Raw genomic sequence first — 15,818 nt, 5'->3', positions numbered from 1 at the left:
TCCTCCCACTGCCAAGAAAGGACCCTTGAAACAACCATAAAGGATTCAGTTTTAATTTAGCTGGAGATAAAAAAGTAAAAAACTCAACAAGATTGTAGAATGCTCATCACAGTCTGATCTGTCATAAATGCAAAATAAGTGTTTACTACGGTGTTCTCAAAAAACCTTGACACAGTGTAAGGGTCAGGATGTGTACAGGGAAAAACAACTTTCCTGCTTCTGACTACTTCTATTTCTATTCTCCAAATCCTTATATAATTGTGCAAAATGTGTTGCCCTGCATCTTATGGCAATTCTATGTGTGCCAGAAGACTGCAGGATTGCAAAACTGAGAGCAGGAAGGGCCACTTGAACTCTCTCTTCAAACGACATAAGCCTTCCCCAAAGGCCCAGTGAGACATCAGTAAGACATAAACCGGACCTTAAGGACACCATTTCTTACAGATTCAGCTTCTTTCTGTGCCTGTCCATGCAGAGACAAGGATTAGGCTTTAAAAGGAAGATACAACAAAACTCTGCTCAAAGCCCTACTACAATAGGCATAGAATGCTGAACAAGATGAATGACTGATAATAACCCAACATATGGTATTTTCTGCAGACTTCTAGGTGGCTGAATCTGGTTCAAAATATGCATGTGGTTTATCCCTATTCCCCAAGAAGCAAGGCCCAGAGACAGCTACCACATGCTCAGAACAGCACAGAAAAGAGTGTAGAACAGCAGTGTTAATGTGCACGGCTTTCTTCCATGCTGAAAGCTCTTCACAAATGAGCTCTTGTGGATGATACTGGCATGAGCATGATACAGGCTTGTGTGTTTCTATGCAGTCTGATCTTCAAATCATGATCTTGTGATGAGACATTTATACTCAGCATAAGTATGAATAATTGATTTAATATGCTGTCTGGTTCTTATCTAGATCTGTTTGCTATGTTTTAAAGCCACAGAAATTGAACCAATTATAGCTCATTACTATAACTGCACACACTTAATTTACTTAGTTTCTCCTTTTCAATTAATTATACAATAAAGCATCCAATTATAGGCATATAGTTTAATGTTAACTTTTCCTTACACCCTGATTCAATGCAATGACATCACACAGTAACTTTCATTCAATCAAGACTCAATGGTGTGAAGACTGAAAGAATCAACACACTCTGTGCAAAATCAATTCCTTCAACACAGGACTGCTCATATTAATACTTACTGTTGCGACAAGGTGAATATTCAGCATAGGCACTGAAGTTCTGAATTGCTACATAGCAGGTGCCAACAGGGTCCTTCTCTGGGCTGTCTTTAAGGGTTCTCCAATGATACAAAGGAGCACAAGCCTATAAAAACAGAAACACAAAACAGAAGATACACGTACTTTTGCACACTTATGCATCTGGCAAATGTAGTTTTTAATAGGCTGTGTACACGGATTCTCTCTTGTGTTGTATCGCTCACATAACAATGATGACAGAAGAAAATGCAGGATCACTGCTTCATATAATTTCATTATAAATTGAAAAGCACACTGATGTTTCACTTATAGCCCTTGGCAGGTGAAATCTGTCAGGGACTACAAGTCGCATTTAAGCCATGTTACAAATACTCTCTAGGTCTACTTCACAAGTCATATCTTTGCTCTATTACTGCTCATTGCACAGGAGCTGATCCCGTAATTTAAGATGCATATCATATATATGTGGCTAAAGGCAATCCCAGTTCTGTCCTGGTATGTTCTAAGATAACTGGTGTAGCAGCAGAACTGATTCCACTTAGCAGGAGATTTGTCAGGTTGTTGTCATATGGTCGATCACAATCATCTGAGTGTCTGCCTGGTAATAATCCCTTATAACCCCTGGTTCAAATCTTCACAGACAGGATACAGTTACAAGGCATTCAATAGGCTGAGTGAATAGATTTTTGTTAAGGAAGCTTTGGCTAGATATTTAATCTTCAATGTTACAGCAGTGGTGTTACAAAAATGACAAAGATAAAAGATATACAACTTGTGTAAAGAGAAGCATTATCTTTTCTGAAGGTAATCCAGATAATTACAAAAATATGAAAAATAAACTCTCAGGTCTGCAAGTCATTCCTGACAGTTTCCTGTGCCCTGAAACTTTTCATTGCCTGAGAGCGTGAAGATACTACCTCTCCCTGCAACCTTGTCTCTCTAGGATGCAAATAAATCCTTCATTCATGTCCTTTCTTGTCCTGATCTTTCAATTACAAAGCTGTCTACCTCTGGCAAGATATTGCTACTATTAGCCTTCATTCAGCAATCAGTACTAGCTGTATGAACCACAGTGCTACTCAGAGCTTACCACCAGCCAGAGCTTGTGGAGCAATGGCTTAAGGAGCAGGGACACCTCACACACCCCTGCCTAGGAAATCTTGCATATTGAAACAGAGAGCAAAACCAGAGGGCAGCAAAGAGGAGTCTGTGTCCTGTGGGGGTGATTTTAGGTACAGCTGACATCAAGCCAAATGCATTGAAACAATAACAATATAATCATAAACGCTGACTTAATGCGTCTACTATTAAATCTGTAGCTTAAAAAACAAATTCCTGACAGTTTGATGACACATTTTCTCTTCGCCTACAAAGCTTAACAGACAAAGCTTTCCAGCTTTGCTGTCCAATTTTTTTGCCTGAAAAGTGTTGACTATTCATCAGTTTCAGATTCTGAGAAGAGCTACACCAAATAAATGAAGTTTGGCCAGTACAGACACAGAACATCTGTTAGAGATGAGTTCTTCTAATCACTTGATTAAGATTTCACAAATGGTGGCAAAGAAGTATTTTATTTCAATTTGTGAATTATTTAGTAGAATACAGAAAATGAAAAATGTTCATTTATTTTTAGAATTTTTTAGAATTTTTATGTTTACTTAGCTCTGTAACAGAATAGGGTGATGTTTTACTCGCTACCGGTTTCATTTCAAAATCCTTTTGTAGATTAACTACATGGCATTCAATATAAGGGAAAGCATTTCCTTTCAATACTTCTTCCCTTATGACTACTTTTTAAGTAGTAATTGGAAGTTTTAATCAAATCCCAAGGTAAATTTTTGTTTGGTAATTGCAAAAACTAGTAAAACTAATGACCAAACCAATTATTCTTATCACAATTACTTCAGTGCTGTTTTTTAATGTAAACCTTAATGCAATTAGAAATATAAAATGTCTATGTATAAGCAGCATCACCAGCACTTTACTAGGCAATAAAAATACTTGCCCACTGCTGGGCCCCTATCAATACAGGTAAAACATTCAGTGAAACTGGAGAGCAGATACTGCATTTTGATAGCCATTGTGATTTGAAGCTTTTTTATCAGCTTTTTTTGCAGCTGTGTCACCAGCACTATGAGATAGCTCTTCAAAACTTTGTAAATGTGACAAAAGAAATAGTGTTTTCCTAACTGAACATTAACAGAGGTTCTTGGCTTTCAAAACATTTCATGACATTCAAATACGCGCAATTTTACTACATTCTGTATTTAACATTCCAGATATATCTTCATAATACCAAACATTTTATAGCAGACAGCTATCAGTTCCTGTGCATCTCTGAAATATGTCCCTTATCGGTTAAAAAAATATCATTCACTTCCACAACAATATGACATTCTGCTGTTTTCACATGGCAGCAGGATCACCTTCACTTGATCAGTTCAACCTGATTTTATAGATTGCTTTTGTTTTTAGAATTATATACATCCTCTCTTTTATAATTCATGCATAATCAGAAAGTTATTTCCTTAATGTACACATAGAAAGCTATTAAACATATACATTTGAGAAAAAGAAGCATTTTTTCTAAATTAATATCAAATGCATAAGACTTACCACAACTTTCTCTTTATGAGCTTTGACTGTTGCCCCAAACCACTGATTTGTCTTAAATTCAATAGGTTCCCTGGTGCCATTGACTTTAATTTTCCTGTTGTCTAACAAAGAAAGAAGCACTATGTTGACACCTTATTTTTAACACAAGTGAACAGATTAACAGATATATTACATTGCATCCACTTGTCATCATCCAACCCATTCAATAGGAAATTGACTTTTTATTATCACTTAACCTTTTCACTGGACAGCCAAAACCAGCTTAAATTCACACATGAAAATTCAAAATAATAACACTTAAACTTTAGAAAAGAATACACAGGACTGGAGTAAGAAATGCTGTGTTTCCCCCTGAAAAAAAAAAAAGAAAAAAAAAGTTTACTTGGAATTTTTGATGAAGAATGAACAAGAATCTACAAAAATAGGTGAAAAGCCCTAATAAGTTTTCTCAGATGTAGTAGAAACTTTCCATGTAAAAAGCATGTTCCATAATTAGATTTTGTCAAACAAATGACATTTCTCAGCATGCTTATTCAAAGACCAACACTACAGATAGCAAAGGACTTAGTTTTTAACAGAATTACATGTGTACACACTGTCACAAGAGACAGCTTCCTAATGTTGCTTTATATACACTCTTGCAGATGTCAGCATAAGAGAAGCCATCTGGGCAAAGATTCAGGCCAATTATAATGCATTTCAGGTTTTAATAAAAAGCAGACATCCCTTCCCTTCACCCTCAGTTCTCTGAAGTAAACTGATTTCCCATATGTTCATGAGCTAGGCTCTTCCCTCACCAGTCATTCCTAATGAACTTTTCAATTTATACATAAGAAGGGCATTACTCCTACCCCCTTGTATCTGCATTCCCTTATGTTTGTTTCTGGTTCATGTCAGGAGGGATTTCAGAAGAATCAATCCTTTTTAGTCATTCGAAGTCTAACTGAAAATAAAACCACATACTGTATACCTTGGAATGTTAAAAAAAGTAGTGTCAGATCATATTCTAAGGATTTACATACTTTTAAAATAACTGAGAAAAAATACAGCCAACATTTTAAAAAGTCAACACTCCTTGGGATTTGCCCAGCAGGAATACAGGAGATACCTGAATGTTTTCTAGGATGTTAGCTCAACACTGACTTCAGCTTATGGTAACCTCATAAATTTTATACACTGAATTAGAAAGAAAAATGCATCATAATTGGAGAACAAGGGTATTCTATCTCTGTATTTTTTCCTAATAAACATGAAGGAAAGTTGAATGAGAATGAATCTTCTAAAGTTTGAAAGTCTCTAAGGAAACATCTTCCTTCATGCAAGTATTTGCTTCCATGTTGCGCCAATTACAGCAGCTACTGTTGAAGTTCATGCTTAGAGGAGCTAAATTTCAGGAATATTTAGCTCTTAAAAATTCAAGAAGTATAATTTAAAATTACTCTAAAAATATTTATTTAAAAAATACATTTTGTTGAAGTTAGGCCTAAACTTGTGTGGATGTGAGAGACAGCGTATTTGACACACCGCATGGCAGGCGCTGCCAGCTCCTACCTAGTTGTTGGCAACACTACTTTCAATTATTTTTTCCAGTGAAGTCAGACCTTTTCAGACTTTAAAGGTTTCTTTTTTCTTTTTCTAATGCTCCAGCAGATCTGAATATGATCAATGTCCACAGATGGGGTCTTGATACAAACAAAACTTTTGAAGCTTGAAAATCAGCCATGACCAGCTTACAGCTGCCAATGCAAGCCTGGCTCTGAGGATACTCATGGCCTGTATTCCAACTTAAAAGGAGCTTACATTTTCAATCAAAACAATATATTTGTCTATTGGCAAAGCATACCAACATTTGAAAAGAAATTAAATTTTAAAACTTGGACAACCATTTGCAGGATTTATCAAACCACAGCTGAATTTACCAATAAATCTGCAAGAACTGTACATACACACACATGTACAATCCCAACTCATTTAGTGGCATATGGTGTAGTAGGAATCCTTCATCATGTGGTATGGGATTTTCATTATAAAATAATTTGAAAAATATCACAGAAACACGAATTAACAAATAGGGTTTTCCCCCTAGATAAATCTCTTGATAGAAATTTTCTAATCAGTTTTGTTCAGCATCCTTGCTAGAGCTATGGAGTCATATTCCCAGTTTCTGAGGTTGTGCCTTAAAATACAGTTTAGTCTTTTGTATGTAACAACTAATCAGTATTTCAGAATGCTATAAAACATCTACTGCTTTCCATGTAACTTTAGCAAAATGAAGCAACATACACAACTAACTTGTCTGAGTACACACAAGCTGTCATTACTGTGCCTCGCTGCAATTGTCCACTCCTGAGCCAGTCACCCACTTATATGTGAGGACATGATCTAAGCCACTTCTTTTCCTCCTAAACCAAAACTCAGAGAAGGTCAGAAGAATCATGGCCTAAGAGTACCTAAAGTGCCTTTTTTTTAAAACCAACTGTAAATAGCCATGGATGATCATCTTAGACTCAGATAAACGCTATTCATTTACCCACATAAATCCCAATCCAGCTTAAAAAAACTTGTATATTGCTCAAAGCAGCATTATCTAAGCATTTCAAAAAGTAGCATGTCTGTATCCTGACAAACCATTATATGACAGGGAAATATCTCTCCTTGTGCTATTTATGGGCATCTGAGGCCCACAGGCCAAGCCCATACTGTACCTTACCCACAGCTGTATTTCTGTGAGGAGCAAAAACTTGGTGGGAATTCAGGTTGCATTCACATATCATCTTCTCTTCTGGAGGAGAGTGCCTGGCCCCTTTTAGGAAGGAGTCCAGGCTATCTTGTATCATGATATCTGACACTAGTGCAACAGTACAAGGCAGCAGCTGGGCTGGGCACACAACGCCTGGGCCTGTCCACAGAGAGGTCCAAGGAGTGCCTGAGTACAGCTGGATTGCCTCAGAGCCAGCCCAGGAGCTGCTCCAGACGGGCTCAGTCTGCAGGACTCGCAAATTTGGCTTGAGATGCAGCTCTGGAGTCACTCATAGTGATACTGCCTAAGACTGCCCTGCAGACTAAGGCCCAGACAACCAAGAGTATGCAAAGAGCAGAGAGATTTATAAATATAAATTTAGGTATGAGAACATCCTTAAATTGCATTTCAGCAAAGCCAAAGCACGTCATTTTCTACTGCAGGACCCATGACTCCTGTACATGGTACTGCCCTACAATCCAGCTTCAGAAGCAGCTCTGGAGATACAGAAACGTGATGATTATGAAAACCAGCATTCCTCCGCCCAGTTTTTTAGCTGAGGTACCTAGGGGCTACCAAATGGAAAAATAAAAAAGTCCCTCACGTTGCCAAAACAGTAATTGGACAAATAGAAAAAAATTGAGTTTGGACAGCAAAAAGCAAACCCATGTTAAGAGCAATAGCACAGATTCACTTGTAGGAATTAAAGCCTGAACCTAGAGCAGGTGTTGGTGAAAATTCATAATTTATACACATTAAATTTCATGCTTTCTGTGGGAATTGGTCTCCTCCCAGTCACTAAGCACATCATAAACAGCTTAATAGGCATGAATCAAACATTTCCCTTACCTATGTATTTTTTTATACTAATTAATACCTGCAATAAGAGATGTATGGGCAAACACTGGTAATTACTTAGTGTGATTCATTCAGCTCTTAAAACCTTTAAATAAAAAATGCAGCATCTTTCATAATTTAAAAGTATTCAAATTAACAAAAGCAAATCAAGGTGGTGATCATTCAAAGGTTGGACTCCATGATCTCAGAGGTTTTTCCTGACCTAAATGATTCTGTGATTCTGTGAAAATATTTTAATCAAACTTAACACAGGAAAACAATGCTTCTAGTCAAAGCAAAATACCTGTCTATGTAATACACCTGCAGCTCTTTCACATAAGTTTTCACCATTCTGGAATTTTGAAAAGTTTTATATCTAAATGCTCTAGGTCTATTTGCCTGTATGTCCTGGATAAACACAGATGTTCATTAACCAGGCATCTGCAATAGGTTCAGCTACACTCTGCCCTCAGATCTGTGCATACATCCATGATGGAAAATCCCTTTCAAATACCTGTTTTGATATATCTGTGTATGTATCTATGCACATCCATAATATAAAAATATAGTTAAAATACAATACATGGATTTCATATATTTGTACATAATTATATATACACAGAGTAGAGGTGAACAATTACCTAAATCTATCCATATTTGTATAAAATGTGAATACAAATGTATAAAACAAACAAATATCTCTAGAAATTCATACAGGTAAAGGAAAGTGAATATCCCTGACATGGAGATAACACTTGGAATGTTATGTACAGTTTTCAGACATCACTACTTGCAGGTGTTTGGCCAAAAGAAGAGAAAGCAAAGGATGATCTACTTGTGCTCCATCCAGTGTTCAATAGGTAGAGGGAAGAGAGTGCCAAACTCCCATGGGAGGTATGCAGCAAAAGGAAAAGGGGCAACAAGACACAAGTTGCAGCAGGGGAATTTCTGAATAAATCTTAAGCACTAGAAGAGATTCCCCAGAGAGGCTGTGGCTCTCCCCCTCTGGGGTGGTTTCAGAAGCTGGCTACAAAAGGCTCTGAGCAACCTCAGTTAACTCTGAAAGCATCTTTAGTGTTCTCCCCTCTTACAGAAGGGAAGAGGGAGAAGGAAGGGTCCTGGCACGCTTGCTCCCATCTTCTAGAAGTGAGGGAAACAAGAGAATCTTGACAATCCCACCATAAAAGTCTGATGGTACCACCTGTTACAAAGCAAAGGTAACACAGTAACTTTCACAGCATCATTGATATTACACCTCCCCAGAGAGACTGAATACAAATCACAGCTAAACACTTGGTATGACCTAGGCCACTAAGCCAAACAATTGCTTTGAATTAATGCTGGGGGAAAAAAGGGACTCCAAAGTGTTGAGGAAGAGTGAGGATATACAAAACAGTGTCATGATGAGAAGAGTTGCTTCTATATTTAGATTTATCTAGTTCTGCAACTATCTATTTTATATCTGGTTTTTACTGCAGCTTAGCTGCTATTCTTATGAGTCATTTTAATTTAATAGATCATATCTAGAGAGCTTTACTTGGACATTCCATGAATCAAAAAAAACCAAAAAGAAATCATCAAACCCAGTAGGATTTTTTCCCTAAATACAATCTGATCAAAAACAAATTAAGACCTCAGGGCTTGAACTAACATAGCTAGAGTATTTTTTTCTTTCTTTAGATAGGGTTGAGACTTACAAAAGAAACTCATGAGAGTCTATTATAAATCAGAATGCTACAATTGAATCATGACGTTCCAGATAAGGTCTTACTGGCATAGTGGACTAAAATGTGTCAACATTTAAAAGTACAACAAAGTTCTCTCTCAGCAATTTCTCTTGAGATGCAAATTCTGTTTTATAACAGGATTCTAAGTTTTCCCCAGAATCTTACTATCTCCACAGCTAATGATTTTTTCATGCAACTAAAGCTCTCCAGTCCCACAATATATCTTCTCCTTATATAGTACCTGGGTTCTGTTACAATCAGCTCAACTGCTGGCCAGATTAGCTCATGTTTTTTATCAACTGCTTCCTAGGTCAGAACTGATTTACATCCCCCTTCCCTGCTCCTCTTCAGAGGCTGTTCAGATTTTTTTCTGGCTAGTTTAGAAAAATACAACCTATTATAGTAAAACTGGTAGAGTTAACTGATAGCAAAGAAAACACCCCAGTGTGTTCCAGAAACTTAAGGGAAGGGGTATCTGAAATTCTGCCTTCAGGACCTAATTTAAAATATAAGAACTTGATGCAGCCTGTTAAGAATTATAACTAAAAGTGACCTTAATAATGAGTTTCCAAAATCTGAACTATTAGCTTTTTACCAGATTTCAAATGCAATAGTGCACTTTAGGGGGTATTTCAGTCTGCTTCTGGCTGCAAGATGCTTTGAATGATTCAGAAGTTGCCTAGTTAATCAAGAGAGGAGAAAGTTTTCTTGTTATTGCTCTCCTGCTACCTCTCCTGGCAGCTGAATGGAAGAGCACACAGTTGAAACAAGGACTTGGTAATTCTACCTCAGTGTTAAGGCAAAAATAGTCATTGTAAGCCCATTTCATACAGAAGAAACTGAAAAGAAGTTAGCTTTGTGTAGGCAGGAGAGGAAAGACAGAACACAAGCCTTTAATATGATGCCAACGCTTGTTTCCCTGTCCTCTCATTGAGTTTCAGAGTATCACAGCCTTACACTGCAATGCAACCAGACAGCTCCACAAAGTAGGGAAACAAGGGAGAAGAGTCACTGCCCTTCAATCTATATTTCCTGGGGTAAGGGGATACTAAAAGCCCTTCCATTATACTTTATCTCAGCTCCCTGCTGCAATGGAGCAGGTTAAAGCACCCATTGTGCTTTCAGGGGTGCTTTGAGCTTCTTCCCAGAGCCTTGACCCTGGCACACAGATCTAGGGAGCTTTAAAGAAGTGCAAACACGGGACTGCAGAGTCAGTTCTGTATCAACAGCAGGAAACACAGAGAGTTCCTGCTAAAGCCCCTTCTTGGCTGCAGGCCATATCACTGGCCAACCCATATGGGAATGTCTGGTTACATGATTTGCTTATGGATGGGTCAGCTCAAATCCTACATGACAGAATTTCATCCTCCTTCCCTCTTTTCCCCTCTCTTGCTTGTCAGGAATGCTATTTCATCAATTGGATTAATTATTGCAAGCAAATAACCTCATTGCTTTGGAAATCTCTGGGTTAGCTACCATGAGAAGCAGAGACAAGTGGCCTGAGAAATTAGTAACCATCTGGGACAAGTTCCTCTAGAGCAATTTCAGTTGGCTGATGTGGCTTTTTGGAATGGGCTGCAGATAATCCTGCACCTCAATAGACTCCAACTGAGCCATCTTCTCAGCAGGGTAGTTTAGCCTACATACATTTCCACATTTACACAGGTTATGCAGCTGCCCATAGCACTCAGACCATCCTGGCCAGTCTAACACATGCACAGTGCCACAGAGATAATTTCAGAAGTAGTCTTGGTTTTGAGCATCATTGCTAGTAGTAAGGAGCCCAGTCTGTGTTTGACAGGTTAAACATGGCACTCAACAGTAGTCATGCATTTTTAAAGTTTTTTTGTATCTTTCACTAGGAATACAGTGCCTACTCTCTCATCTGATCTTAGCCTCTGAGGAATAATAAAAAAGAGTAAGGGGGCTTCATAAACCATAAAGACTTTTCTTTTGTCATTTAAAGCTTGCATGATCCAAAAAATAAAGCTTAATACTGAGTGCCACAGTCTGTGTGGTAAGAGGGAGGTTACCTGCACCTTGCCAATGACTGGGTGCATCCTTTGCAGTGTCATATCCCTGATCCACTGGGAAATACTGCAGTTGCCTCCCACCAGTGTCAGGATGTCAGATTTAGGCCTGACACTCATGTTCTCCCTTTGGGGCTCTATGGCACAGGATATAGAATGACATTTTTTAAAATAACACTTCAGTTATTTTAAAAATAAAAATATTTTACTCACATAAGTAAATAAACAAACAAACAAATCCCTTCAACCAAACAGCCTTTACAGAACCAAAAATCATCCTATCTCAACACTGAACATCAAAAAATTAACCTAAGCAAGACTAAGTTTTTAACTAAGGTGTCTGTCAGTTACTTGGCTCCCTCATATCACCTCTTGAACAAATGCCCCCTCTGTCTAAAGCAATAAATAGTTTAGAAGTTCAACAGATTACTTTTTTCTTCTTTCCTTTTCCTGACTTGTTAGCCTCTCATTGCCTCTTAACAAGCCTTAAATATTGGTGGAGAGAGATTTTGTTCCTTTTTAGTTACAAGCCAATTATCAAACACCTCAGTAACTGTAAAATACATGATAACTATAAATTAGTACAAAATAACTCCACACCATGATATCTGAAAATGTCCAGAATCTTGACTTAAAGCCATCACAGAATACTACTCAGTGTCCTCACTGTTTTCATTTAGCAGGATCGAGATAGTAACAACGTAAATACAAATAACATGAAAGCATTTGCAAACAAAGGAATCTCACTTGAAATTAGCTGTACTATTTTTGTGGAAACAGAAATAATCTGTGCAGTTACATGAGTCTTACCAATTACACGTCCACTTAAGATACTTGTTTGTGGCAGTAAAAGCCCAAACATCATCCAAGTGCACACACTGCATGTTCCCTCCTCAAGGGCAAAACATAACTTGCACTGAATGCAACACAGCTGAGCTCCAGTCCTCAGAAGTAGGAGACATGAGTCCTCATGCTCATATGGAATTTAAGCCACTGTCTTTCAACCTCTTGGATTTGTTAATCTCTTTAATTTTTACTTAACAGTGAAAATTATAGTTTCTGTGACCTGAAGCAATTTCACATATTGAACTTAGGATATAGTATATGTGAGTCTGCCTGACTTTGACAATTTTTTTAGAATTTAGAAGTCCTCCCCATTGAATTTTTGAAGCTGAAAAATGGGGATTTATCAAATTCTTTATGCACATGTTGGTTCAACACTGCGTTTCTTTCCAGTTCCTTCCAGTTCCACTCAGTTTATACTTCTGAACCTTATTAAGAATGCTCCAAATTATTCAGTAGTTTTGGCTTTTTTATTGTTCTTTGCTTAGCTAATCTAACTGAAAGAGATATTATTAGTTAGAGCCAAGAAGAAAGTATTGAAAAATTGAAGCATTGCATAAAAATGCATCAAAATGAAATTTTTCAGCTCTGAAGCAGCCCCTGTAGTTCTTCTGTTTTGTTTCAGAAAACATTCTCAAAGCTTTACAAGACTTTTAAAGATCTCCTACAAGGCATGAAACATTAATCTTCAATATTAAAGCTGCTACAACTGAACTTCTAGTCTTCTGACAACTTTTGAGTGTTTCTGTTTTGGAAGAAAGAATAATCTTGTGGTAAAGGCACTGGAAGAAGAAGAAAAAGCTCCCAAGTCAGTTACCAGTATCATCATCAACTTTTTGTATGATCTTTGACAACCCAGACTGACTTCTCTTGGTTTATTAGGATAAATATTAAAAATGGGAATAGCAACATTTCTGAGTGATGTTGTAGAAGGCATAATGAGTACAAGATGTCTGTACAGGAGCCATGAACTGAAAACACCCCACATATTTACCAAGGACTATCTAAGTTCCAGTGGGTATAACATAGTTAAAGGCTTCAAAAGAAACTTTGTGTGACAGACTATTTGAAATAGTTTCACCTAGGACAGAGCTCCTGTGGACTACTCTGCTGGGGGCAATAAACTTGATTCTGTAAAGAATGGGTTTGGGAGAGAAAAAAGTGATGTGTAATATACATCCAGAAATCAGCAGAAGGAGTCATGTAAGGCATATTGGAGATGGACTTTCAGTTGCTGGCAGTGAAGAATAGGGTGTGGTACAAGCCATGCCAACCTTCTTCCCGGGGTCCTTGTGTAGAGGACATTGCTGAATTGTGCAAAATGACACCTTTACTGCCCTTGGGAGTGGAATTCAAGAGCCAGGGACAGCACTGCTAAACCTGCCTGTGCTGCCATCCCTGCCACAAGGACAGTGCATCTCTGCCCACACCACAGCTGCTCTCTGGCTTAACTTCAGCTGTCTGCAAGTCAAGATTCTATCTAGAGGACAAAATCAGCTCAGGAAGACGGAATGAAGCACCCTGTGGAGATTTCAAATGGAATAGTTGTGTGATACAGTCCAAAGCCTTACTGATATACTTACTCCCAGTTTGTGCCTTTATTCAAAACACAGTATCTGCAAAAGGACATCCCTGAGAAGAGGATGGAGCTGTCCCAAGTTTCCCACAGGAAAGTCAGATGTCCTTCTAGGTTTCACTAGATTTTCAGAAGTTTTTCAAAACTCCCCTTTAGAAATGTGATGGAATTTTCATTTGGTCTGTAACTTTTCTATTCAAACTTGAAATTATTTTGTATAGAAAATACATTTCACTTTTGTTACATGAACTGTCTAACTGTAAGATGGGAAATACATTAATATTTCCTCTGTTTCCTGGTTTTATTTTAAATATGTATACTCAGAACATATCACAATAAAAATAATGTATGCACACTATCTAAATATATTTCCATTTACATATATAACCAGATGCTGTACATAGTTTTACCTGCCCCAGTAGCCATATAGGCACACACGAACTACCACTTACTCTGTTTTGAAGAATGCTCAGCGTGATGGGAAAGCCATCCTGATCAGTATTCCTAGACACTAACACAGTAATAAGATGTGGGTAGCTGGAGATGGGAGGAGTAAAGAACTGCACTGCTTATTTGCTACAGTTAAGTGAGCTATTCTAATTTAACTTCTATCCGAAAACAAACAAACAAAGAAAAAGAATTGTATTGCTTTCACATTTCAATAAACCACAAATATTGAGATTAAATATAACCTAAAGAATAATTAACTTTCGCTTAATGGTCAAACTGTCAAAGTCTGCCTAAATAAAGGAAGCAGTTTTAAAGTCTCTGCAAACACTAGGTTTAAATTATTTTCAAAACCTATAAAGAGACAACAGAAAACATAAACAGCTTGAATTGTTTAAAACTTGTGTTCCCTCTAATTAAATAAGAAACATCTGTCTTGGGATTTTGGAAGTGGATATAATCTATCCACATTGTGCCTAAATCAGTTTGCATCTAGCTTCAGTATTCTGAAACAAAATTCTTGCTTTCTGAATAGAATTAAATAAGCATGCCACATGAGGCACTTCATCCATTTGAACAGCCAGAAATCCCCTCGTTGAAAATAACAGCAAACACTAGAAATCCTGTTATATCTGTGGTTCAGAGAAGTGTGAGACAAGGCTTTTGGGGCTTTGCCTTCTGAGCATGCAAAAGTATTTTCAAAAGCAGGAATCTGCCACAAATATCTTTCAGCAGAGAAGGAGAAGAAGGAAAAAAAAAAGCAGTTATTAAGATGAACTACTGATCCTGGAGTTCACAATCCTGTTATTTCTCTGGGGACCATTAAACCCTTCCCTGCAAGAGCACATAGACTCCCAGGAGCGGGATTTCTATCCGAGGGCAGATACTCGGATCAAAGCCCAAGTACAGGGATGGCGGACGAGCCGAGGGGGTCCGGGCAGAGCGCGGCGGGACAGCCGCGCACTCACTGGTGTTGTCGAAGGGGATCTGCCGGCACCGGGCGGCGGGCCAGGCGCAGTAATACACCGCTCCTCCTTCCACGATGTCCGGCTGCGTGGTGTTGGCTTTGGGAGCTCCCACCAGGACACTGACCCTGCGAAACACACCGGGAGGTCACCGGGGCCATCGGGACAGGCGGGCGATGGGCGCTGTCACCCCCGGGCGCGACGCCGCCGTTCGCCCGCCGCCTTCCCACAGCGTTCCCCGGGCGGGGGGCGGCCCGGCCCCGCCGCCCCGGCGCGGCACTCACGTGCTGGGGTCGGGGATGTAGAAGTCCACCGAGTACCCGAAGTAGCTGCCCGGGGGCCCGCTGTACACCGTCAGCTTCTCCTCGTCCAGGTTGAAAGCCATCAGCGCCGGAGCCCAGAGCAGCGCTGACAGGAGGAGCAGCGGGTGCTGCCAGCGGCGGGGCCGCCCGCGGCTGAGGGGCAGCATCCTCGCCGCCTCCGCGGCCGGCTCCCGCTGGCACAGCGGAGCGCAGTTGTGCGGCGGCCGTGCGGAGCGGAGCGGGGCGGAGAGGTGCGTCGGCCGCGCGGTGCTGTGCGGTGCTGTGGGGTGCGGAGAGGTGCGGAGCGGAGGAGCGGAGAGGTGCGGTCCGGCTGCCGCCGTGCGCGGGCGGGGGGCGGCGCGGGAGGCTCGGCCCCGCTCGCCCCCTGGGGGACGCGCGCTCGGGCGCCCCCTGGCGGCGCGCGGCCGGCGGCGGGGCAGCGCTGCCCGCAGCGCGGTGCCCGCGGGGCTGCGGAAAGCGAGCGCCGGGAATTCCGCCGGGAATCTG

The 15,818-nt window shown here is 39.8% G+C and overlaps 1 protein-coding gene across 1 annotated transcript in view; it reads right to left on the bottom strand.

The window, feature by feature from the left end:
* The window catches only part of ITGA8 (integrin subunit alpha 8), a 110,815-nt gene extending 95,299 nt beyond the window's left edge, over positions 1-15,516 (bottom strand). Inside the window, exons 1-4 of the mRNA XM_036403746.1 lie at positions 15,294-15,516; positions 15,013-15,137; positions 3,845-3,945; positions 1,211-1,334 (exon numbers count right to left, since the gene is read on the bottom strand). Of these exons, the coding sequence (XP_036259639.1) occupies positions 1,211-1,334; positions 3,845-3,945; positions 15,013-15,137; positions 15,294-15,478 (535 nt within the window). The 5' untranslated portion in view covers positions 15,479-15,516. The remainder of the gene's footprint in view (positions 1-1,210; positions 1,335-3,844; positions 3,946-15,012; positions 15,138-15,293) is intronic.
* Positions 15,517-15,818: the final 302 nt, after the last annotated feature.

This window comes from Molothrus ater, chromosome 1 (assembly GCF_012460135.2).
Source record: "Molothrus ater isolate BHLD 08-10-18 breed brown headed cowbird chromosome 1, BPBGC_Mater_1.1, whole genome shotgun sequence".
Classification (NCBI taxonomy): Eukaryota; Metazoa; Chordata; class Aves; order Passeriformes; family Icteridae; genus Molothrus; species Molothrus ater.
The sequence above is the reverse complement of the archived record's forward strand: the minus strand, read 5'-3'. Positions and strand labels throughout refer to the sequence as shown.